This window comes from Diplotaxodon limnothrissa, linkage group LG1 (assembly GCF_057381915.1).
Source record: "Diplotaxodon limnothrissa isolate DT_005_m linkage group LG1, D_limnothrissa_male_GT1.1, whole genome shotgun sequence".
NCBI classification, from domain to species: domain Eukaryota; kingdom Metazoa; phylum Chordata; class Actinopteri; order Cichliformes; family Cichlidae; genus Diplotaxodon; species Diplotaxodon limnothrissa.
The window spans coordinates 38,055,890-38,083,576 of NC_140596.1; the positions used below are offsets into that span (position 1 = coordinate 38,055,890).

Consider the following 27,687-nt stretch of genomic DNA (forward strand, 5'->3'; position numbering starts at 1 on the left):
GTAGTGTTTATCATGTTGGGGAAACCTGCAGTCAGCTGAGACTGAAGAAGTCACCTGATGATGACGACGAAACGTTTCTCCCACTGAAAACGTCCAGAATCAACCTTTGGAACAAGTCAGAAGTGTTTTGGTTTCATTGGATTTAGACCATATCAGTGCATGTAGTGTGAAGCATAAATCCAATAAAACCTTTAAAGTATAATTGTAATTTGCTTTGAGGACAGATGTTTCCAAAGACTTTTCAGGATCTCCACAGCCCGACTCCTTCCGTGCTCTCATCCTCTCTGAGGCCCATTCAAATTCAGAGACAGCATTCAGATGGAGCAATGAGACAAGACAAGCGTCTGGCATCGCTACATTTCCCCTTTAAAGGTTGTCGAGTCCCCGTAGCTCAATGCTGCAACTAGGACGGAAACGGGACAACTGGCATGGAAAATGGTTGGGCTGGTGTCCCTGGCTCGGATCAGGCCGTGCAATGCTCTCAGTATGGGTGTTGTAAATGCTCAGGATTAAGAAAAAACACTAGTGTCTACTGCCACAGCATAGCAGCAATCAGAGCCCTGTCAGCTGCACAGACTGCTCCTTTTCTACTGACAACAACAGAAACGAAATCTCACGATTAGAGACTGCAGCTGAACTGATCTGTCCAAAGTGTTTCCACCTATTCCTCCAGTGTGACTCATAGCTGTAATTTCTAGTTAGATGCTTCTTTAATCAGCCAGGGCTTAACACCACTCTAAGTCCGCCGAAGCCTTGAGAGGTGTCAACGAGGCCCTGGAGCCTCACAGCTCTGTGCGCTTGTGCAGGAGGCCGTGACACCAGGCTGCTCCATCTCAAGGCCTCTTTCAGAGGAAACGACACAGAGCCTGTGGGTCATGTGCAACATGTATTTTACATTTACAACAGGCTGTGAGCGCAGACTGCACTGTGCATAGTCCCCCGCAGACTTCTTAGTTCATGTTGGAGAAACAGAATTAGCTCTTTGCAGATACAGTTAATGATTTATCAGTTTGACATAAATGCACCGAATAAAGTTTAACTACTTAAACTATTGTCAACGGACATTATCATAATTACACATTCATTTATAGACATAAATCCTTCAGTGGTTTGAGCCTCTTAACAATTCCAATGATGGGAGACTAAAGAAACCTTATGGATTCTGACTGATGGAGTCTCAAGCTGCAGCTCCTCTAATGGCCAAATGAGGCTTTAATGTTAAGGTTTCATTTTAAAATACCTCTTTTTTTTTTTCATTATTTAAAAAAATAAATAAATTACCGCTTAGTTATTTTGGTCTTCTTGGGTAATTTCTCCCTTCATAGCACACCTGTTTGGATTTTGTTTAAGTACGGGGTGTGCTGACAGCTGTAGTCCCATAGCTGCATGCTGGGCCTCACCTCCATTAACTGGAGTCGCTGAACTGGACCTCTGGGGTGCCGTTTGTGCATTTTGGAGCACGTTAACAGACGAGCAAATGTTACAGCTGAAATGCAGCACAGACCATCCAAGAAGTCTGTGCTTCAGGTTTGGTGTGTAAGGCTGTAATATTTTACTCAGTGTGCTGTGTGTCCACTTCATGGATGCAGTTTGCTAACAACAGTTGGTAACTCAGTACTCCACCCACTGTAGGGCTGAACGATTATGGAAAATAATCTAATTGCGATTTTTTGCCCCAATATTGCGATTGCGATGCGATATGCGATTATTTTTTAAGGTCTTTGTCTTCTGTATTATTAAACAAAGACAAGCAATACATCATATAGTATGGCCAATACTATATTACATTAATTTTAAACTGTTCTTTCCTGGAAGACAGACCTCTGTTATGATGACATGAGGTGATGCATGAATTGATGACTGACATTTTTATTTAACTTCTTCAATCACAACAGTATATTTGAACATACACAATAGTTTATTTTTAGCTTACAAACATCTGAGCATAAAGTGGTGACAAGGAACCCTGGTGTAAACATTAAAATGAAAGTCAGTACAATGTGCAGATTGCAGAAATATACATAAACAAAATCAGTGGCTTTACCACACTCAGTTTTTCGACATCTGTGAACTACTAGACAGTCATTCAATTAAAAAATAATATTAAATAAATAAAACTAATAAATAAAAAATACACACATCTTACTGATCTCTGCAGTCAGTAACATTACACATAAAGTGCAAACATAATAGCAATTGTATAAACACACACACAAACACGCCTTTAAAATTTAAAGGCGTGAAATTGGACGGTCTAGTTCTGATTAGCGTCACCGCTGTCTCGGTGGAGTTTAATAAACTCGGCCGTCTGCTTCTTGCTATCTAAAATATAACCAGACACTGGTGTAAATTCTCGACTGTCTCATACTTCTGTTTAATAAGTTTTCTGTTTGACGTTTAGTCAGCTGTGTGAAAACCAAGGAGGAACCCACCCGGGGGATTAATAAAGTTTTATTTTATCTAATCTAATAACTTTAATCTCAGCCAAACCGATTTACTCACGAACAAACAAAACACTGAAAAAAGCCCAACAATAACATTTTTAGGTTGTCTAAGTGACTTATATATTACGTTTAACCCGAGCAGCGAAACTCCGCGGTGATCTGAAAATGATGTGCCGTGAGTTGTGCCGCTCTCGGCCGCATCAGTAACCCTCGAGCTCCCGGCTAGCTGTCGAGCTGGTGGGTAGCAGACGCCTCTGAAAACGTCGAAGCACTTTTGCAAATATGGGATATCTTGATAAACCGAGCAGATATTTGATGTTTACACAACTACTTTCTCGCCTGAAAATATGTTAAAAGTTTATTTTGTGACCCAGAAAGATTAGTATGAGTAATTTTAAAACTTAGTAGCGGCCGCCATTGCTGGAAACTGGAGTTTGGCTGGGCCGCGCTATGAATTCTGGGATATGGTAGTAATTTGGACAGCCTTCGGCACGTCGCTGTGACGTAATCGGTCTACAAATGCGGCCTCAGGAGGATGCAGCCCATGAATTTGGACATGTCCAGAGTATAATCGCAGCCTTTGCGGTTAGAAAATTGCACTTGATCATGTCGCGATATTATCGCAAATGCGATATATCGTTCAGCCCTAACCCACTGATCAACGGCCAATATGCTATAAACACAAAAACTAATGGGTCACAGTGGCTACGTCCATCTAGGATCCACGGGTAGCCACTCCCATCAGTGCATGCGAGCTGGAACTAACATACAGGCAAAAGCAACCCTGTGTGCATAAATGAAGCTCTTTCTTGGGTTAGATCTTGAGGCAATATCCTGTTTGAATGTGTTGTCTAAACAGAAGGAGTAGGAATCCACTGCAGGAGCACTTCTGTTCCACACTTCATCAGCACTGAGATAACAAAGAAGCACAAAGTGAAGGACTAACGAGTGCAGAGAAGAGGACGATCAGCTCTTTGACTCTGAGTCGACTCTCTCTCTTTGGCTCAGCTACAGACGTATAAACAGACTGTTTTAAACCACAAAGGGCTGATGGTGAGTTGTGTAACTGAGCCTAGAGTGGCTTACTGGCCTGAAATGCAGCTGGTTGGACTGTGTTCTCTGTTAATAAATGACCAGGGGAACAGAAACACAAACATCATAAACTAGCATGATTACAATGAAATGAGCCCAGTATAGGAGCGGTCTGCTTACTCTATATGACTAAAACACATCAGCTCTGTATTGCAGTGATCCAGCTTTCTACTCTGAAGTGTAACACATTGGCTAAGTTTTTGAGGCTAAATCCACGAGTGGGTTGTAATTAGTCTCGCTGGACTGTTTCCTGGCCTTTTGGTGGAGCGTTTCACACTGTTATTCCTCAGATTCTTTCATGTGATGGTTCCTGTTAGATTTAGGACCTGATTAAGTGGCTCAGGGCAGAATAAAAACCTCTGTTGGCACCAAAAAGCAGGCACACAAACAGGTTAGCGATGGAACCTGCTGATTAATTCAGCTTGGACTTTCTGACTTGCTCAGATTTGCAGGAGGACGAGGTCACTGCTGCTGTTTGTGGCATCATTTAGCCCCGTGTCCGTCATTGCAGCAATCATTGTTAGAACAAGCACAAGGCTGTAAGATCCATTCCTTCAGTCTTTAACGACTGCTCCCTCTGAACCAAGCCCTGCATATTTCTGCTCCTCAACACTGCTGTTTTAATGCATCCGAGCTGATTTGAAAGGTCAGAGAGAGGGGACGCATATAGGCAACAGTGTGTACTTCTCAAGTCATTTAAACACAGTCGGTCAGAATCTGACTAATGCTCTGTGTTTTTCTACACATCCGACAGGTCAGCTATTAAAGACAGATTCCAGGTTTACATCCCGCCCTCTGGTTGGGAATATAAAGCAGCCTCACTCTGGATGAATCCTGCACTCCATCTCAGCTGTCGGGATTTGGAGAACAGCATTTCTCAGTGGCTGACAGAAGATTTTACCCAAAAACACAGCGATTCTCCTTCTGCCCCCTCTCCTCGGTCGTTAGTTTTGTCCCCCTGTTATGCACAGCTCGTGGTAGCTCGTGTTGCTCATTACTGAAATGACTCGGTCACGTCTTTTCTCATAAATTGGTGATTTACTCTTAGATCACCTGCAAAACCTTCCACTTCCTGTGGCACTTTTCAGCTGTTGTGGGATTATGCTAATCCGGCCTGCTTAGCAGCGCTGTGTTAGACGTTAATTCACAAATTCTGCTTGAACTAAAATTAGCTGGTGGGGCAGACCGTGGCTTCAAATGAGCCTGAGTATGTGTTTTAAGACACAAAGCTGGGAAGTTTAAAGATGTTCAAACAGAGAGTTTAACAAATGTATTAGTCCAGGTTTACACCACAGGTACCGTAACATAACAGTACTGCTAATCAACAAAACCATTTTTATGTTTGTGTCATGGTTAAACCATCTGCATGTGCAAGTTCTTTAATCAAAATGATATTTTAATACTAGAATATAATGTTGTTAAACATGTGTATTGAGTTAAGGAAATTATTTTGTTTTAAACATATTTTCCAAAAGCGTGTTTTCCTATTTTTACAACAGACGGTCTCATAAATTTGTTAAGCACTGTACTTCCATATCACACCTGTGCAACCAAATGCAACACCATCTTGTTTGCTTGTAGCTTAAAGTGAATCGGGTGACTCACTCTGCACAGAAGTTACAAACTCACGGTGAAGCACAGACGCACAAAACCCACGGAGTGAAGAGGCGACATTTTCTGGTTTGTTTGCGTCTCTCTTCAGGCAAACTGAGGCCTGATGATGTCAGGTTCTTTGATGGCCAATAAGAGCAAAGTAACTGCTGTGAACATAGGTAATATTTACAGGAATAAGACTACTTTAAACTCCAAATGTCTTTTTAATTTTGCAACTTAAAGGCATGTCTTAATGATGGAGATGAATTGCAGGTCTTCTTAAGTCAAATTCTAACTTACAACACTAAACACTGTCAAAAGGGACGCATAGAAAGTGCTCTCTGAATGAGTGTGCGTATGATACTCTCACCATTGCGCTGTGGGGGTCCTCTACCCATCTGCTGGTGCATGCCAAATGGGTCCTGAGGGTTTGGGTTCATAGCACTTGTATGAAGAGCAGAGTCTGAGTTGGTTCTGTGTAGGAGGAAGAGGAGGAGGAAGAAATTATGGTGTGTATTCCAGCACCCTGGACAGAGGCAGAAGGTTTCTGAGGGCTGTAAGGTCAGTGAATCATTCCTGCTCTGGCTGCACATGGGCCACATTCATCTGCAGGCTCCCGCTGACCTTACACATAAACACCCTCACAGCACTCAGCTCAATCTTTAGCAGGACATCGTAACATAATCACCTTAAACCCTGAACGAGACACAGGGAACTCCATGCAATGGTTAAGATTAATATGAATGTTATAACAATCCAATTTCATCTGATTATTTGATTTGAAGCTGCGCTTTTCTTGGCGGTAGATGCCCAATCCAACATTTCACACACATATGTTCACCTTTCACTTGAAGCAATCTCTGAACATACACACACGAGCCAGCCCACACACAGCATCTTCGTCTTGCAGCGCTTCAGCTGAGAGCTTTCTTTAGTGCGCTCCATTAAGCCTAAATAGCTGCTTTTGTGCACCACAATGTAGAAAAGTGTTGTAATCACACTTATACTGTGAATGTGTGTGTGAATGGGTGGGTGACTGGATGTGTAGAGCGCTTTGGGGTCATTAGGGACTAGTAAAGCGTTATACAAATACAGGCCATTTACCATTTATACTTGATCCAGTTTAAGCTTTTAAAGCTGCCAGATTTTATTCCAAGTCTGCTTTGTACCATCCATTACTGTAGGCTGAGGCAGGCGAGTACGTTTGATTATTGAGCACATCGAAATGAAGCTAATGCATCTACACACTTTGGCTGTAAATATAAATCTGTGCTGTGGTTTGAAATAAAATAACAGAGACACATCAAAATGACCATCTTCTTCACTGTGCCAATTATAATGATGACTAGGGCTGGGTGATACATCGAGTTTTTCAATACATCGATATATTTTTATACGAGATAAGAGATGTGACAATATCGTTTATATCGATAGCGTCTATGTCACGTTATGATTATAAGTTTGCTTCTTGTCCACTTTTGTCTCTATGCTGCGTTACTCCGCCTCCCCCATCGCTTCACCTGCAGGCAACGACTAGATGGACACGCAGCTATCAAAGAGGAGCTGGTCGGTAAAAACAAAACATTTGGAAATTACTGCTTTAGTCCTGGCAGCGTTAATCTCATTAAAATGACGTTAACGTGGCAAATCTCCGTTAACGAGTTACCGCGGATCGCCCCGTGCGTGGGGCTGCACGGCGGCAATGCTTTAACGCGCTAACGCCATGCAGCCCCACGCACGGGGGCTGCATGCCCTAAAGTCCTTTAATTTTCTCAAAAATTGACAGCGCGCCTTATGTATGAATTCTGGTTGTGCTCACTGATATTGAACCGATTTTCTGTGGTACATGGCGCTCAAAATTCTGTGAAAAATGTTTTAGTACGACTTTGCTAAGCTACAAGGCCGCACCGCTTGATGGATTGTCGGAGCATTACGGCTATCGTAGGCAGGAGCCTCGCGGAGTGATAGTACTGTGCTTCAACGTAATATTACCGTACTGTGTGTGTATAAGGACCATAAATGGCACCTGTTCAGAGACACGGTTACAAAGAGGATTTCAAACTCCAGGCTGTCAGTCACGCAGTAGAAGTTGGGAACAGAGCAGCTGTGAAATCTGTCTTTGTTATTATGCTCAGCGTCTGTTAGTTTACATTTTGACTGCACAATTGTGAGCTTTTTGTTATGCACAAAAACAACATTGGTTTATTTTATTTATGGAGCATTATTATTAAATGCTGATAATTTATTTCTGAGTAATTTTTGCACGTACATCTGCGCTGTATGTTAATAAAAGTGTCTGTGTGAGATCTGGGACACAGCTTTGACTAAGAGCTCTCTCTTTGTTCTTACTTTATGGCTTTAAGAAATATGGAGAGATATATATCGTATATCACCATCGAGATATGAATTTTGGGTCATATCGCCCAGTCCTAATGATCACTGACTTTATGGTAAATGGCCTGTATTTGTATAGCACTTTACTAGTCCCTAAGGACCCCAAAGTGCTTTACACATCCAGTCATCCACCCATTCACACACACATTCACATTACACACAGTAATACATTCTAAGTTAGGAAATAGCCTTTAAACAACAGTTAAACAAGCACAGGGTGGAGACTCTGTGATCTGCCCCCATTCATAGCAAACAGGTGCATTTACAAACATTTTGATTGCAAATTTAGAAAAAAATAAAACAAAACATTGAATTATCTTCAAAGCATTTAAAATTCAGACATGTCATTTTCATTTTTCCCCTGTTGTAGGAGATCCAGACTTCTGCACTCAGTACTCATCAAATGTGGTCGTGTGTTCAGTCTTTAAGTCAGATTTAAACCCTTTCACAGCTGACGTTATTACAGTTAACTGACTCATTGAAGCTGCCTTTTACTTACAAAATTAAAATAAAATCAAAGTATTGAGTAAGTGTCCTCATTTTTATACGTTAAAAAACAAACTTCAACGTCCTTGCTACTGTGATATTTGCAATTTATTTCCATATTTGGCAGTCAACTGCAGCAACCAAGTGTTCATTCATAGACTGAGAGTGTGTCACAGTCTGGACAACCATTTTTATTCACAAGGCAATCGCACAAATCTCATAATGGGAGGCAACCTGTCTCCAAACAATCGTGATCCAGCTTCAGCTGGTTACAGTTATTCTCAGACTGGTGAAGGTGTGCAAAAAAACTGCCATCTCATTTACAAATGCAGACGGATTGCCAACACGTCGTGATCAATCTGCCAAAAAACCCCAAAGAAAAACAAGTTGATTGACTGATTGATCCAATTTAATGTTGTTGTCATAGTAACAGAAACACCGTTTTCTGATAATCCGCTGGTGCAAACCTAAAAATGTGTATTTTAGACAAACTATTCTCCGTGGTGATGACCTGGAGGCTGATACTCAAAGTTGGTTATGGAAAAATATCATGCTGAATGAAGATGAGAACGCCACATTGGAGATGGTATAAAATTGATCTGGTGCCATTTTACGAGTGTATGTGCGCAGATATTTCATATATCCCATCCAGTCTGTACCTCGAGAGCTGCAATTCGGTGTTTCACAGAAGCCAACGGTCACAGCGAGGTAATACTTGTAGAAAGCACTCAAGCACTTTGCAATGTGTGCCATTTTATTCTTTTCTACATATTCCACTTGTGTGTTTTTAATCCTGTTCTCTTATAATAAGAAATCCAATCAGACAAACAGTAAAGAAGAATGGTGCTAAGGAAGCCGCTGCTCCCCGCAACAATCGAGTACAGTGCAGCTGTTGGTTTGTTATTGCTTTGGTCACATTGTGTTGGTCCAGAGCTGTGAAAGAGATTAAGATCAGACCACATTTTATGAGTAATCAATGCAGAACTCGCTTTAATTCCAACATGTTCTCAACCTTTTCCTGCAACTGCCGCCAACACAAACTGACTCCAGAAAAATCAGAGAACCCAAAGACAATACAACATTTCAGAGATGATGTAAAAAGGCTGAGAGTCAGAAAATGTGAGTAAGGGACCTTGATGTTAGACTGCAAAGAGTCCTAAAGCTGGTTAGTGAGTACCTAATGTTACAGACTGAAAACAGGAGTGGAAAGCTACAAAGAAATGAGTGATAAGACTCTGGAGCTGAGACTCGGGTCCTCTATTCCAGTGCTTCAAAGGAAGAAAGAAGAAGGGGATTATTGAGATGTTACAAATCAGGCAGAGATTTACAACAGATAGAAACCAGGACACGATGTAGACAAGACGGATTGCAAAAAGACAAAGAACAGAATTGTTTGCCACTGTAAGCGAGGGATAAGGCAGGCCGAGTGAAAGAGGGGAAAAAGACTGAGAAAGAGAGGGATGGGGTCAAGGGGTCACCTGTTGAGTTGTGATATTAATCTAAACCCCGGCCGTTTTTCCTCAGTCCATGGCTGCTGTTCCCTTCGAAGACAGACAGAGGAAAAGCATGACAGACACATTTAATGGGTAAAAGCAGAGACCCCTGGCTCCAGCCTTAAAGTTCTGCAAGAGGAGAAAATATCCCTGTAAAAAATGTGACATATTTGCATTGGCATACACATGGAAAGAAGAAAGACCTCAGAAAACACTCAAGACCCAGCACAAAAGTCCTTTATTTCGGAGGAAAATGGAAAGAGGGGATAAATTCAAAACAGGCTGAAGACTGATGGGAAGGAAAAATGAAGACAAAGACAAGAAGCAAGCTAGGTTTATAAACCTCTCACACGTGCAACCAGCACTCTGAGGAAACGACGAGAAACAGAGTCGTCAAAGCCTGAAACGATGGAGTGGGAACGCTGACTGAGTAGATTTTGTCCTAAAGCGCTCATCAAAAAGGGTCCTGACTTCTACGTAAAAGGAAGTAGTAACAGTTTGTTTTTCTCCAACTGGCACAGCTACTCTTCTAAAAATACTAAACTGTGATGGAAAGAACTAAAAACTAAAAATAAATAAATAATAAACTAGACCACCCTCTCTCCAGTCATGCTGGCTGGGATGTTTGTGGAATGCTTTCTTAGCGTTATATAGTGGTGCAACGGATCACGGTTGATCCGTAATCCGAACCGATCCCACTCCACGGTTCGGCATGCACGTGATCCGAAGATCCGAAAAAGAAGAAAGAAAAAAAAATGTGTATGGTGGTCAGTCTGTCAAGCGGTAGAGTGGAGGAGCAGAGGAGTTTGCGGTATTTAAGCAGCCCTTTGCTGCCCAGTCCGACCGGGCTAAAGCTATTACAGAAGCTATTGGGGTGTTTAGCTGCAGACGGGAGGCCGTATTCTGTTGTGCAAAACAAGGGGTTTAAACTGTGATGAACGTGCTTGAGCCATGCTATGATATCCTGTTGTGCGTCCACTTCAGTGACAAGATCGCTCCAAGCATGTGTGAGCAGGAAAAGTTTAAAGTTATGGCTGAACTGTCACAGACATCTTCTGCTGCCCTAACTACAAATGGGTGGACCTCCAGGGCAACGGAAAGCTACGTGACCTTTATTATATCGTTGTTATATCACAGCGGAGTGGTAGATACAAAGCCCTGCCCTATAGATTACATAAGATTAGATGAAACTTTATTTATCCCTCGGGTGGGTTCCTCCAGGAAATTCTGCAACAGAAGTTGCAGAATGTGAGCAGAAATATACCATATTTACACATATATAAATACAGAGAATACAAAGGGGATAAATAGTATAAACAGGAATAAGAATAAGAATACAAGGGATCGGCACATTTCAAGTATTGTGAGTCTATTACACCGTTGGATATTAACAAAAACTATTGCACAGTGAAAAGGCACTACAGCTTACTTGTTCCCCCCTCCTCTGTCCCCGTTTCCCCTCCCAGTTTGATGGCGTGTGGGACAAAGGAGTTTTTAAGTCTGCTGGTTCTTGACTTTGGGAGAAGCAACCTGTCACTGAACAGACTCCTCTGGTTGTTTATGACCGTGTGCAGAGGATGCCCAGCATGGTCCATAATGTCCATATTGCACCTTAATTTATTTTTATATAAGTGCGTGGAATGAGTCTTGAATTTAATGTTTTTTAATAGGCAAAAAATACTTAAATGAGTAAATGGCGAGTCAAATTTTTGTCTTTTTTTTTTCTCATTTTTGCTGATCCGAAAATTGATCTGATCCGTGAGATATTTGATCTGTTGCACCACTAGCGTTATATATTAACAACATGCTCCTGTTTTTCAGCTGCCATCAAAGAAATAGTTGGAAAACCAAAAATCAAAGCAACCAGAAACACAATGACGTCAGGCACTTTGTTAACAAGCTGTTTAGCCACATCTTCACTTTCAGTACAGGGAGACAGAATTTAACTGCCCGACGTGTGAGCCTGGGTTCGAACCTGCTGGGCAGTGAATCTCTGAGTGGACTTTGTCTGTGTGAAGGCTAACGTTTCCTCTCACTGTCCAAGTTAGGCTTAAGATATAGCTGAGAGCCCGCTGTGACTTTTTTCTCTGAGGAATTCGACCTCTGCTACTGTGGCTACATAACAATCAGTTCTCAGAACTGACATAATGTGGGCTGGTTCTCAAAGGGCACCAGTGCAGACCTGTGACAACACTGACTGGGTTCCCTACGTGACGTCTCAAGCCGACTGTCTTGGTGTTTTAAAAGTGGATATTAAAAAAAATCCAGGGTGGATCTGACTGGAAACCAGTGGAGCACACTGCAAAGCTAGCATTGCTCCAAAGCTAGCAAGCTGCCCATCCTCTTTCCTACTTTAATGTGGGCAATAACTTCAAAGTGAACATTACAATATGTTCAGTGAGACTTTTTGGTGGCAATACTATGTCAATGCAGGGACATCAAATATCGATTTTATTAAATACATGAAAATACTTTGGGAGCACTACAAACAAGAGCAGGGCTCGCAAAATTTCAAAATCCCTGGTAGCCCTTCGGGCAGGGACTCTTCAGTTTTTGGTAGCCCAAAATACATTTAAGTAGCCCGAATAAAAAAAGAGAGCAATTTTTTGATTAATGTTTTGTTTCCGTTACAATATTATACTTTAATGTATAATATTGTAACGGAAACAAAACATTAATCAAAAAATTGTTGAAACACAAATTACAACATTGTATAAAAATTACAATCATCAACTCAAATACTTGGTTCTAATTGAACAGAAATTTCTATGAACTTGTAAGAACTGTGTAGGACATGAATCAGTCTGTGTCAGATCCTGAATTTGAAATTTCCACTGAAGTCACGGGTAAGAGACAAGTGGAACCAAGATCGAGGCCGTTTGCTTTTTGAAGTTTGCAAAGACTGCTAAATTTTGCCAGTGGTAGTTCACTCTTTGCAACATAGTACGCTGTTCTAAACAGATTTTTCAGGTTTATTTTTAGTATGTTATTTGCAATTGGTGTTTGTTCTGGGAAAGATATTGCAGACTGAGCAATAATGCATTACTTGCATTTCTCATGGGTTCTAATGGGGGCCTTTCTTAAAATGACTGGTCCCAGTAACAAAGGCGCTTGTCGACTCAGAAATCGAATAAAACCAACAACACACCCGGTAGAACATTATGTTATTTACACGGGTGCACATAAGTGGTCTGCATGTGCGCATTCGCTGTCAAAATAAAAGACGCGCACCAGATAAGAAGTTGCAACGCGCGTTTGCGTCCATATAAAAAGCACTGTTGTTGTCTGCTAGAGTGGGATTTTCACGGCACATTCTGCACCACATCTCTGTGCGTTCATCATTTGTTTGAAGCCAGCTCACCTCCTGCAACCACTTTTCCGAGAATACATGCTTCTTTTGTGGTTCGGACTCTTTCTGACATTTGTTTGGAGGTGGAGGAAAACCAAAGTAATTGCTTAAAGGAGCTTCTTCGACATCTTTAAGAGTTCTAAACAAATGTCTGTCCTCCTCCAGAAAATCCTATGTACGCAAACACGCGTTGCAACTTCTTATCTTGTGCGCGTTTTTTATTTTGACAGCGAATGCGCACCTGCGGACCACTTATGTGCAGGCCTGGTTATTTAGCTCGTCATATTGCAGCCACAGAAATTATTTTGTCCATGAAACCATAAAGCTGCATTTTCTTTTTGCCTTATAGTCTGATTTGTCATAACTTTTCCGTTTTGTGGTAAGCTTTTCTTTGGCTGTCACTTCTTCACCCTGACCTGTCTTATTTGGCTCAGCAGAACTAAAATATATATCCTCCTGCTTTTACACACGCACTCACATAACGCTCAGCGATTCTCTGCGCGATCAACCTCTCACATGTTTAAGCTTGCTGCGGGAGATTTCACTTGTCATGTTTGCATAGTAAGCTAACGATTGATAAGACGATGTCAGAGGAATTGGTGCGCAAATTATCGTCACTCACCAATCAGTGCTGTCGCTCTCTATACACAGTTCGCACGATTGCAAAGTGAAAGCAAAAAACGAGCGCAAATTCAAACGCGATTTCAATATGTCACATATTGACAGTGGCTCACCGATGCCAATGACATAATTACCCAGCTACATTTCTGAAAGAATGCAAAAGCATTGACATATATTTTTCCTTCCTATGATAGCCCGACAGGCAAGGCAGATTTTGGTAGATTTTGGTAGATTTTGGTAGCCCGACTGGAAAAATCACTAGCCCCAGGACGTCGGGCTAGCGATTTTGCAAGCCCTGAAGAGGCTCATCACGCCTGACACGAGGCAAACAGTTGCAGTCTGACTGACTACGCTCACTCAGAGCTTGTTGATGCAAATAACTTCTCATTTATAAACGCACACAGATTGCCAGCATGTTGCCATCAGGCTGAGTGAGTTTCAACAGGCTGCGGTTGAGCAGGAAGGTAACTGAGCACAAATTTAACAGAAAAATGAGAATTTCCGTCTGTGTAGACAGCAACACACGTGTGATTGTCAATCATGTATCACACATAGATTGCATGTAATTGCCGACTTGACCCCATCTAATAGACTTATAGCAGACTGACTCCATAATTTTGTGGTTACTACAATTCTTGGTATATTGCAAAACATTAAAAATCGCAATAATATCACATTGTGAGTGAAGTATTGTGACAATATCGTATCATAGGATGTCTCTACAATGATGTAGGCTGGAATCATGTTTTCTCAAATCAGCACAAATGTTCACGCAACACTTACTCATGTTAGCAACGCTGACAGTTTAAGACAAACCTCTGACCTCCAACAGTCTGTGACAGAAGCGTCTCAGGAAACCAACACCCAGAGTGCCGTGCTGGAAACACGATTAGTGTTACTATTAAGCTTTGTGAGTATAAAGGTCTGCAAACCTCCAGACTTACCTGACAACTTACTGCATTCATGCAACTGTAAAAACAACAAACAACACTACGTGTGCGACATTACCTGGCTGTTACTGCAGGGTGTACAACCTGTAGCTATATTTAGATATGACGTAGGCAAAGGAATGCAGATGAGCTGTGGCATCCCACCCATCCCACAAAAAATATTTAACTTGCACAAATACGTGTGATTGTTAAAAAGGGCAGACCGGTCTAAATTCATCCAAGACGGGTTATGTTAATGCCATGTTGTACATGTGAATGCCAACCGGCGTTTGTGTTAAACAGCAGCAGCATGACGCAGTTTTCAGGTGAGACAGCAGTTGTTTAGTTGAAACAAATACACAAAAAACCCACAGCTCATTCAATAAATGCATAGAAAAAGCAGCAGCCACCAGGGCCATCAGACCGAGGGCACAATCCCTTAGCAATCGTCACAAAACATCTCCGACAGAGACTGCGGTGGAATTTAAGTCCTCTTCTCTGCACTGCAGCCTCCTGGGAGCCTGGGCTGAGATTTCATCCCGAGAGAGGCTGGTACAGGAACAGCAGGCCAAAGATGGGTGCATGGAAGAGAAGCAGAGCGTGGGACTGCATTGATGCTCTGACCAGATGGTCTCCAAAGGGACCCAGAGCTGTACTCAGGTTTTATGCCTGAAGCATCTGTAGGAACTAACCCCCTTTAAGAGCAGTCTTCCCACACACAAAAAAAACAACGCACCTTTTTAACACTGGACTGTTCAGAAAGGTGTCGGTGTGTAGGAAGGACAGATGGTGGATATCAAAAACCCTGGCTCAACTCACTACAGATGGACGCATTAGGATACAACTCTTTTTCCCCTCAGAGAAAAAGAAAATCCAGAGAGATGATAAAATATTCCTTTGGCCAGACTGCTGGTCACTGGGCGGTTAAAGGCTATGTGAACAGCTCTGTTCCCCTGCATTTCTCTCATGCCTGGCAATCCCTCAGCTTATGTAACAGAGTCTGTAAACCTCAACATCAGTCATCTGTTTACAAGAGGACAGATGTGCTAATGAATGCAAATATATATTTTTCAATCATCTTCATGAAAAGCAGCTTTTATTAAAACACCATCTTATTTCTAACAGCGGCTGGTAAAGTGTGTACTCTGTGCTGTGTACACACTTTATCCAGACCTGCCACAGTTCATCTGGAGATTTTCTCTTCAAGTACTCTAAGATCGGGCTCTGCGGAGGCCGACAGCGCCGCACACACAATTCCCGGGAAATCAAGTTTCCCTAATTTGGATCCATTCTTTGCAACTAAGCTCCGAAACACCTTAAGGATTATTTTAGCGCCCTATATGTTAGCTGTCAGAAAGCTACTGTAGCTAGCTCTGACACTTTCAAACATTAACGTATTCACAGCTTTATAGCTGTTAGTTTTATACCACCACAAAAACACAGTGGCCCAAACTGACATGTGGATATTTGACTTAACAGTGATCTTTTCCCCTGTAATAGCACCTTACCTCTTATTGTTGCTTTGCTTTTTGGTTTGAACGTTTATAGAAGCTGGGTCACAATCGAACACAGGTCTCTCCACAGCGTATACCAACTCAAGGTTGTATGTAGATACATTACATGTAGACCGTGTTCTACCATCACATGCTCAGGACTGAATCATGTTGCTCTTCTTGGCCCTCACCATTGCTCTTTATTACTCTGCCAACATGTTTGGGCTTGTTGTCAAACTTTTACTCAGTGCAGCACATGACATCAAACCAAAAACTCAGCAAAATATGATGAGATTTCTCCTGGTTGCTGTGTGTCCTTTCTGAGCGGCTGATTTTAAGCAGTGAAACCGAACACACTGCTGAGCTAATGCAACGAAACGGTTAAAGTGTTTTGTGGCTCTTCTCCACAACTGACTAACAGTAATGTAGTGCAGATGTAGCTGGCGCTGTAAACACTTACCACCCCACTCTCCCCTGAGACAGTCTAGCTGGAGGATCTGCTTCTGACTGTAACAACACAAGGGCCTGAGACTATTTCCATGAATGCTTATTAACCTTATCCAAAGACCCCATCTGTGGCTGAGACTGAGTGGGTTTAAATATGGAAAACAAATGAACATTAGCCTCTTGCAAAGGATTGCAACACACAAAATTTCTTCAATGGGACTTCCTGGCCAACCAGTTGAAGAAGAGCTTCCCAAATGTGACACAAGTTCAGGCCAAACACACTTCCTGTTTCCCCTCCAATCATGTGTTATGTCTTTATCCAAGCTACATATCCGTCAGCAGGCTGAGAGGAAAAGCATAACAGTGACAGTGCAGAGGGGAGCTTGTGTTGTGTTCACTTATTTGGTCCACACAGACAGCTTACAGAACGAGGACACTTGCCAAACGCAGGTGGTCCAAGGACCGTGACCTGATTTGTAAAATAGCTATGGCTGCATTATCATCAAGAGATGACCGCTGTCGCTTCTCGAGGCGTCTCAAACGCAGACACGTGCAAATGACAACAAGTGACTATGAAAACGTGGTTGTGTGCAGAGTCAAAAAAGAGAAGTACTTCTCCATTGTTTAAGTACAAATATGCATACCGGTATGTTTAAGAAAAACGAAAACTAAGAGGGGACGGGCTAATATGGGTCCTTATTTATGGCTCCCAAGCACTTTACTCTGATCTAACATCATATATTGATCAAAGAGAAGAGCAGCAGAAACAGCTTTACTTCATCGATTTCAGTCTTAAATCATATGAAACATTGAGAGCAACTTATTCTGATTGCAAAGATCTGATTACGTTACAGTTTTTCATTTTCAGCAGTGGCACTGGCATGAGACCACAGCGTGCCCCTGATCCTCAAAGGGATTTGAAATTGGATCTTTGTAGCTTAAATCTTAAATGCTCTTGTATTAAAGAACCTTGAACCTTGATTAACCTCATTCATGGACGGTTATAAGCATCTTCCGAGTATTATTACGATGCCAGATTCAATATTCTGAACCTTTTGTTTTCAAATTGGGATAATAAACTGATGGATTAAGTCAACGTTTAAACTTCTTATCAGCTTTTCAAAACCCACAATCTGGAAACTGTGATAAGTAAAATTCAGGAAGGCTACTTAGCATTTTGTTGTTGTTTGTCTTGGCTCAGCCAGATATACAAATCTCAGAATGATGAACTACATCATTAGAACTAAAAAGCAAATGAAAACACATGTAAAGCCCTCGGATGTCAGGTGAACATGCGAACATTAAGCAGGGGGACAGGGATGCTCTCTGAGCTTTCAAGCTCTACTGAGACAAACTGGGCAGCAGAGTTTGCCCAATGTGCTTCCACTTATGGTACGCCTTATAACCAGCATTATGGTACTCGTAGTTCCTCTGCCTGTGACAATAAAGTAGGCCAAAATCCACTGCTGAGGGGGAAGCTTATCCCTGTTACACACTGTGACAGCAATCTGCTGCAGGTTGGAGCAGGAGGCTCAATTTGGCCTGCAGAGACTTGATGGAGCTGCAGAGGGGCACGAAGAGGGAACAGGAAAAGAAAACGAAAGGAAAAATGACCACAAGCATAACAAAGGGTTTTTTGGCAGTTTACATAAGAGTATTTGGATTTTAGATTGAGTACTTTGCACCTATAAACAGAGAAACTATGAAAAAAATCCTCTAGCACAACTGAGTCACAACCCATTGAAGACTCATTCAATCGATTGACGAGTTCACATTATCGTTCATAGACTTGTGTGCGCCTTCATGCCAGAAGGTCCAGTGACTGAATCACGTCAAAATGATCGTCACGTTTGCTCATACTCTAAATTCACAAGCTCAACCATTCACCACGAACAGGTCTGAGACAAAAGCAGCGGTGCCGAAATTATATGCACGAATCTGCTTTTAGTTCTTTGTGCCACATGGCTCAGTAAGAAACACGCCCACTCCGAGTGCGCTGACGTCTGGCTGCTCCGCGAGGACGTTTGTCAGCCAACCTGTTTTGTGCTATCAACAATGACGCAAGGGCGTGGGCCTTATTCAGTTCTTCGGCGCAAGCTGTTATAGTACACTGCAACGCAGAGCCAATGTCTGCGTCGCTGCTGTGGAAGAAAACGAGGCAGGCTGATCGGCAGCCGGCCAAGACGGCATACAAAACACAAAGTGTGGAAACACAGCAAGACTGAAAGAGTGAGAAGGGAGGAGCTTGGCTCAGCTCTTCTATTACAGGCCCATAATTCACTCCCTTGTAAACACAGAGAAAAAGCTGTCTACCAGCACACTGACTGCTCTACGCAGCCACGATCAGAGCTCAGTCTTCCAGCAGATGCCGAGACAGAGTTTCAGCTAAGTTGGTGATTCTGCACCACGGGGCAGCGACAACACAAATCCCTTAGCAGTAGGATGACTGCTGCTGGGCATGACCTTTAAAACAAAAGGCTATCTGTCAGACACCTTCAGTGAGGCGCAGGCTTCTCAGGGCCAACGCAGCATTTTCACACTTGAAACATTTGTGCAGAAACAGTCGAGGCCAACAACTCCACCCAACAGCCTGCTCCAGCACCTCACTCAGCCATTACTCACTGATCTGTGTTCAATCGAGATAGCTGGGGTCTGGACTTTAAAAGAAAATAACAGCTAGCACACAGACAGACTTGATATGGGAAATACACTGGCAGGAGCAAATGGTTCCTGTTGTAAAATGATCCAGTTAGAGGAAGAAGAAAAGACGATAAGCATTCTGTCAGGAGCTCGGAGGCTCTACTCACCTTCTCCAGTTGTTGTCCGGAGGTGGCGACAGGTACACCGCTCCATACGGAGAGCTCTCTATGTAGGCTTTGGTCAAGGAAACGAGTGACACATCAACACCATAACACAACAGTCAGAATTAAACCTCATTATAAAAGATATGCAGATGTGTTCTGTCTATAAGAAGCAGGTCAAAGCCCTGCTGAAGTGATGTACAGCAGAGAAAAGGTGTGAACAACAGAACCGACCGTCCCAAAACACTCAGTGAAACAACATTTAAGAAAGACATGTTTGCCTTTATACACACGCTGTGGTGCACAGTAGAGAGGGCACGCCATCCTGGATGCTCTAACATGCTGTCCAACAACCTGACTGCTGAACAACATGAAACAATGGCAGCATTATTTGATTTACTCCTGAATGCTGATGCAGAGTTCCTGGCTTTGTCTGCGAGAGGGCAGGGTGGCGCTTCGTCTTGCCAACAGTTACTCTTTCAGCGAGTTGAGGTCTTTTGTTTTGGAAATACGGGGTAGCTGCTTAATTCAAGCAAAGCCACGCGAGACTGACGGCTGTTCCAGGAGAATCTGTATCACATGGATTATTATTGACATGGGGCAGATTTACAATCTAGATACTTGGTGTCATTCATCAGTTCTCACACAAAACATCGGACAGGCCCAGATACAGAGCAGAGAGGCCATGATCCAGTCAAACTGGATTAACACCTTTCAACAGCTACAATGGAGGAGTCCAGCCCGGAGCGCACAAAGAGGAAAAATGAATGAACAACCTTCTTCTATATGAGCAGTGAGCCTGAAATGGGAAAATCATTCAAAATCAGCCCACCCTGCATTTCTCTGGCCTATTGGAGCCACCATCACATTTTAAAGATTTGCCACTGTTAAAAACAGAAGAACAATCCACTACAAGTGTCTCGGCTTCAGGTGTCGTTTGATACAGACACACTTCATTACATGTTTTTGTGATTTTAACTAATGGTCCAGTCTCAGCGTGAGTCTGCATTCATTAAGCTGTCATTTACAGTCACGCTAGTTTCTCCTTTCACTGCTCCAAGTCTCAGTGTGAGTGCACCTCCTCAAACATATGCATGCAATGTGAACAGTAGAGCTGACATGAAAGGTGGAGTGTATATATGTGCGTATCGATGAAGGTGAGAAAGCTGCTTAACGTAACAAACAGAAAAAGAGAGTGTGCAGCACAGGTCGTCCTCGGATCTTTCCAGCAGTATCAACACACACGACCTGACTGTGCCTAAGACAAAAGCAACTGGAATACCTTCAACCTGAGCTACACTGCTGATGACTGAATCAAACAGATCAGGCTCATAGTTTGTCCCATTGTCACGATGACAGCATCTCCAACTTTCATAGTCAGGATCAGACTGACATCAAATTTGTCATTTTTATTTTGAAGGTGATGTGCTGCCCCCTGTAATCACCACGTAACAAGTAAAGAGTAAGTAGAAGGTCGACTTTCCAGCTCAAGTTCAACCAATCATCAGTAGCCTAGCTGACAGAAAGATTACTGTTCAATCCTAATAGGGCAACGATGACATGTCTCCTCCCCCCAGCTTTTTATCTGCACAGTGGCAGATTTGGCTCTCAGCAGTTCTAACCAGTGTTGTTGACTAAAGTTTCATTTCCGCTACTGCGATGTACATTTTTACTATTGAAACAATCAGATATTAAACAGGAAGGCTATGACACCATGTGACCATGAAGCACAGGTGCTTAGATGGCCTCCTGTCCCACAGGGCCCATTCTGAGCAACAAACACCTCATTATTGACCTTTGCAGACACCAATGCACAGAACTGACACCACCGCTTTTGTTTTGATACTACGAGATCAAACATCAACACGGGGGCCCCACCCAGGTTACATGTTACATTACAGTATACAACTTTCATTAAAATTAGAAAACAAACAAAGCTATCCATCCTAATCTCTCATCCTGTTCTACTGCTCGCTGATGTGAACCACAATCACAGCTCTTTAACTGTTAAGCAGAACAAAGGTCTGCAAACTGGGCTCAACTTTATTGTTTTATGTCAAACAAAAGTGATCAAAAGGAAGTGCAGCTTATGCTCCTATCTGGAAATGTACAGCTGCAAAACTTAACTGAAATAGAGAGTATATGTAATGTGTATATTTTGAAGGCAGTGTTCATACAGCAGTTAATGAAGCTGTCGTAAGCTTTGGAAGAGGTGTGGTGTGTTTCAGTCTTTAGCAACACGGGTTGGGAAGCGCATCTGTAACCGGAAGGTTGCCGGTTCGATCCCCGGGCTCTCTGTCCTGGTTGTTGTGTCCTTGGGCAAGACACTTTACCCTGCCGCCTACTGGTGCGGAGTTATATTTACTTAGGCCCACAGGAACCAGTCTACCTGCAGGTTGTGGTTAGAGGGCCCAGCTCGCTCCAGAGCAGCAGGAAGATAACTGTGGAGCTTCTAGAAAAAGCCACTAAATGATGTCAAGCACCACCACAACAGCAACTTGGTCAGCCAATAGAGAAGCACAGGGTGTGAAGGACTGCAGCTAGCTGGTTAGCAGTGACTAAAAGGTTCAAAGAAGAATGAGGGCATCTACTAGCAAATCGATTACGGATAGCATTGTTTGCTCAGATACAAAGAAATCACCAAATATGTTGAGCTGCTGTTGATATAAATGGGTCCAAGTGAAAACGATGCCTGGGAAACAGTGGACACATCTACGTGTCCATCCATACAATGTCTTCACCAGTCTGTCACAGGGCCAAGTTAGAACTTAACAAACAAAGTAAATGGACTGGTCCTTATATCGCACTTTTCTACACTGGGCTCATTTAGCTTTTCACACCCATCTGTAAGAGCACGTTTTTCTAGGTTGTTGTTTTTTTTCTACGCAGGTGCTTTTCTATCCAGCATTCACACTCCAGTGGACACATCACAGAGCAACTCTAGGTTGGTATCTTGCCCAAGGATATTTGGCATGCAGCCACCCCACAAGTTACCACTTGTTTCATTATAGTGTAACAGATGCACAACAACTTTGGTATTGATTCAAACCAGAGTATTGATTTTATTTTGGCAATCTTACTAAAGTCAGTTAGTATAGATATATAAACTTTTATATATAAAGAGCTTCTCTTCAACATCTGTGCAGAGGCAGGGAAAGAAGAAACAAGTAGGGCTGCTAGAAGTGTGAACAAATGCTTAATTTAAATATAAAAAACTGGGTGTGAATGAATCCACATCAAGAAACTCATGTTTCAGTCATCGGTTAGAAGCAGCTACTGTTTTTGAGCGATTGCATGTTGGATAATGATAACAGCACACAACAGGCTCAGTCTAAAAAGGAATCGGGCCGTCTCTCCTGCACTGCAAATTCATTTTTAGAACAGTCTGTCCAAGTTACTTCTCTCATCTCTTATAATGGTTGCTCATCATTCATGAGTTAAATTATTATACGTGAACTGCCTACGCAGCTGTTATGCATCCTGACAAACACCGCGCATGTAATTGCTGACTGCTAAAAACAATCACAATAATTAACTGTGCATCGTAAAATCGTACAAATCCTGAATTATTTCACTGCCGACCGTGAAATCTACAAGGACGTATAAAACGAAATGATTTCTCTTCTCTTGCTCATTTCAGCTGTGATGAGACTCCATGATGAGATGAAGGTCGCAGCTACGAGTCAAACAATCACCGCTCTGCTCCTGCATCTTCACCATGAAAGTCTCACTTACTGCGACACGTGCATGCAAAACACACACATATGTACCCACACCTTCAGTGTGCTCTCAGACGATGCTGAGAATCTCCTGCTGTCAGTGTCTATTAGGAAAAAGCAAGCACATTGTCTCTGCGTCACACTTGAAATTAGCATAATGACTAATTCTGCTCCTGAGGCTAGAGAACATCTGCCTACACCAGTAAGTGTCGTCACATTAAAGCTCACTATGAACACAAACCATTAACAAACAAAACAAAAACCACCTGGAAGCCACAGCACCCACTTTCTCATCGTCGATTAACCTTTCATGATGATGACAACATCCGTATTGCACAGAAACTATCGTTCGTTCAGGCTTTAAAGGATATCTGCCGGCCGTGCTTGTCGAGGGGTCGGCGATGGGGAGAGTTGATACGGTTGCGGTCCCTGTGGACCCTCTCGACCAGCCCGTGGTGGCGAGTCCCTCTCACAGAGTCCAAACCTGAAGGGAAGCCACCCTGTAAAGGACACAGCAAAGGAACTGTTCACATCACACACATCAAAAAGCTGTTTCCTGAAATGTAGTTAGAGCTGCTGACACTTGGTGAAAGGTGCTGCAGAACTGAAATGAGCCGTTTAGTAATCATGTTAATTAAGGTTGTACACCTAAACAGAACAGACTTAATGTGATCACTAACACCTTTTACACCTCACTGTGCTCCATATTTTCACTCTTGTACACTATTAGAGCAGTTATGCCACAGTCACTGGCCCTCAGTAGTAGCTCCTCCCCTTTCCCCTCTGGTTAAGATGACTTTCTTCTGATTGGAAGCCCCTCCCAAACCAGCGGTTTAAACAGCAGGTCGATGGGGTTTGTGGGCCTTAGATGACCAACGCAGAGATATCCCTTCTCTATGACATCTCATGCTGCTGTGCATAAAAAACAACTACCTGACAGCGAGCATATGGAGCAGTCTGCAGCCAGATTATCTGAAACTTTAGCCATGTGTGTAATTTAAAAGTCAACATTGAAAAATGTGACAGATACACACAATAGGTCCCCTTTAAAAGTCTACAAACACTGTCAGAGACCAATATGTACCCATGCATTTTCATCACATAAAGTGCCACAGTGAAATACATGTAATGTCACATGTTTAACAGTTTAGAGCTGTTTATTCCCTGGCTGAAACCCAGACATGTTACTCAACTATGTTAACATAAAGATCGAACCATCTGTTTTCATACAAGTCATCTTTAAAGTGTCTGGTAGTTATGTCTATATATGCAGCTCTGACCACAGGTATGTGGTCATAGAATTAAAACACTAAGACTAAACATCTTACAGACATTAACAGTGAGCGGCAGGTAACAGAGCACAAAATAACGCTGAAACCGATTAAAAACCCTGAAAACCATACATTTCACACCTGAGCCTCAACTCTCGCGGCCCGGTACCAAACGACTCACGGACCGATACCGGTCCGAGGCCCGGGGGTTGGGGACCACTGACATAGAGCACCTAGAGAACCACAACCACTATCCTCAGTGATTTGTGAGAGCAATGGGTCAGATATAGAGCATAAAGCAAACCGCCTCAGTGCAAATTAGCAGTCATTGCTCGATGAAGTCAACAAGACCACATTATTTACCCAAAGCAGAGATGAGATCCTGAAATAGCTGAACTCAACACCTTCCATCCCATGCCTGCACTAGAAAGAGAGCACCTAGAGAGTCTATAAAATTACATCAGAGTCCGTGATGAAGGGCAGTCCTGGCAAAGTCAAACCCGCCGAGAACAAGTCTGACTTGTAGCTAACAATATGAACCAAGCTCCCACTGTACAGGGACATGATAGGAATACCACATACCCCAACTTCCCAAAACATCCCGAAATGCAACTGGATCCCATCTCCAAGTTTACTAGTTGTGTTTTGTGTGTACATATGGAGATAAGTTGGGAAAACTCCCACAAATGCTTGAATATCCTTGAGAAAGAGCTGAACGAAAACCAAATCGTTCTTCCAGAATCCAAGCTTCAACTAACGGATAGACTCCCCTCTCCAGCACCCTGACATAGACCTTACTGCACTCAGGATCTCCTTGGAATATTGTTGAGATTCTGACTGAGGGTGGGATTTAAAGACCTCACTGCCCGAGGCCTCAGCCAGATGCTCCCAACGGACCTTTGCTATATGCTCGGCTGTACTAAGCCTGTGTGACATCCTCTCCACGCTACCGATAGTAGTGTTGCATTATTGCATTGGTTAGGTTTTGTATGCTTGCAGTATTCAGGTCTTATGAAAGGAATTTTGGAGTTTAAGAGGTCGCACTTTAGTGGAGAAATAAATCAGTTCAGTATACAGATTATCACCCCAGTCAGCTGAGATCAAGCAGAGGACGTTTCCACCTCTCGTTAGGGCTGGGCCATATTATACCGTTCACAGTAATACCGGTACAATGTTAGGCAACGATAAGAAAATGAAATATCGCAACATAATATGGGTGAAACGCGCATGCGCAGTGCCTTTGTTTTCATACGCACATGGCCGAAAAAGCATGGTGGCAACAGAGAATGAGAAGGGAAAAAGCGGATCGTTGAATGAAACAGATGAACTAGAATTAGTTTGTAAAAATGCTGCCACTTCAGTGATGCGGAACTGGTTTGGTGTTTGTCCATCAGATACACAACAAAGCACTTTTTTTGTAGAACATGCAAGCGGGCTGTCGTTATTGCCGTATTTGTTGGACTAAGGTGCTTGTAATTCTGGGAGCAATCTGGGTCCTAAACTCCGCCCATTCCAGGTCCCAAAGTCAAACGAACACTGCAGCATCACTGAGAGTTAAAAACTGTCTAAATTCTTTCATCTTTAATAAAACGATCAGCGTTGCTGCTTTACCAGGTGTAACTATGAAGTTTAACATCCAGGCATCCATGAAAACAGAATTTATTACATTTAACGGAGTTAGAAGCTAGCAGGAAGTTAGCGGAAGTTAGCTCGCTAGTTTCGCTAGTTACCTAAGCATGATATAGCATGTTCTGACAGGGAGATTTCTGAAAAAATTCAAACGTACAGCTCTGCTATCACTTCCAACATAAATGAAGACAGAAAACTAAACAGCAGTGACGTTTGTAGGGTTACTGAAGTTGGGCTAGCTGGTATATAATGATGTGCTACGTGATCGCTAGCGACACAGCTATGTTAGCATAATATAAACAGTGAAGCTGGAGGATGAACGCTAACTTTTTTCCACTCGATAAAAGTTAACGTGAAGGTTCCTGATGGTTAGAGACAAATGCAATCGCATGGCAGGATGCTGTAAACGGACCAAACTTCAGTCAGGAGAACAACTGAGATAATCCATCCACAATACAAGGTTAGTCATTAATATACTGCAACAACATGGGAATAGAGCAGCTGTGAGAGAATACAGCATTAAGGAATCAATAGTACAGAAGTGGAGGAAGCAAGAAGTGTGAGTTGAATAAAGTTTGATTTATCTGACTGCTTTGTTTCGCTTAATGTGCCTAATAATCCCGTGCACCTTATGGTCCGAAAAATACATATTTGACTTTTTTATGCAGTTTAATGTAGCAAAGCACCTCTTTTTAACTTCAGTGGATATTATACATGGTTATGCTCAGGATATGTCAGCGCATTTCTACTGGAAATGCCTTTTGGTTAAACTTTCAGCAAGGAATTTACTTTTACACTGTTAAATGTTTATATAGCTTTAATGCACATAAAAAACAGCTGCTTGTTTAAGTGAAAAGAAATGGATGGGTTTTTTTTTCGCTAGTATGGAGTTCTGTTTTGTCTTGCGTCAATTATATCGTCAGTTATATCGTTATCGCAAATTTTCAAATATATATCGTGATAAATATTTTTGGCCATATCGCCCTGCTCTACCTCTCGTTAAGGCTTAACACGTGATGGTAGTATTGTGGTGTTTGGGAAAAGTTGGGATTAAATGGGTTAATTCTGTCTGATTAAGAAAGCCTTGGCAAGTATTACATTAAGCACTCTGCACTCATTTAATTGAATTAGGGCTAACAAATGATCACAATCGAGTAAGAGCTAGAAGCCATTTAGTTTGAGTCCCAGTAGAGACGAATGCACTCGATCAGTGAGGGAGGCTTTATCCGTCAGTGAGGGGAAAGCTCCACCTCAAAAGGCCATTCTTTCAGCTAACAGGGACACCTTTACCTGGACTTTGTGTATCTTAGGACAGATACTCCTCAGAGAACTGATACACGTCCCAGTGTGACAGAAAAGCTCTGTTAGAACTGCAGCATTGATGTTTTATCCTGGTTTTTCTTCCAGTCTGCAGAAACTCGAGTGAATTATTTAATGCTCTCGAGAGCAGCTTGTTTGCACTTCTAAAGATCCAGCACACAGTTTTGCTGCTTTTGCAGTTGAGCCGCACATCAAAAGTGGGCATCAAACACAGCTGACCTTGAACAACCCCTCAATGAAAACGAGAGCTTACACATGATGGACTGCAATTTCAAGGAAAGCACACATCTTTTTCTTTTCTTTTAATAAGAAATCTTTTTTAGCTTAACTTCAAAACTTCAAACCGACTAAAACCTCCCGTGTTTCTGCACCAGTATGTCCTGAGGCCATGTTCAAACTGACATTAGCCCTGTGAGGCCTCCTTAATAGGTTTGAACAACAATGCTGCACTGATGCAGCTGCAGCGCTAATGCAGAGCTCCACCAAGACCAAACATACATATATAAAGAAAGACAGAAATAAGGCTCGTCTAGTGAAAGAGTTGAATTTGGCTCAACTTCACTGCAGCATAACTGCACAAGAATTGGCCCAAGTGCACAATGAGTA

General features: G+C 42.4%; 1 protein-coding gene across 1 annotated transcript in view; it reads right to left on the reverse strand.

The window, feature by feature from the left end:
• The window catches only part of crtc3 (CREB regulated transcription coactivator 3), a 46,097-nt gene that overhangs the window by 12,656 nt on the left and 5,754 nt on the right, over positions 1-27,687 (reverse strand). The window contains exons 3-6 of the mRNA XM_085350227.1: positions 23,230-23,361; positions 19,149-19,207; positions 9,488-9,550; positions 5,500-5,603 (exon numbers count right to left, since the gene is read on the reverse strand). Of these exons, the coding sequence (XP_085206353.1) occupies positions 5,500-5,603; positions 9,488-9,550; positions 19,149-19,207; positions 23,230-23,361 (358 nt within the window). The remainder of the gene's footprint in view (positions 1-5,499; positions 5,604-9,487; positions 9,551-19,148; positions 19,208-23,229; positions 23,362-27,687) is intronic.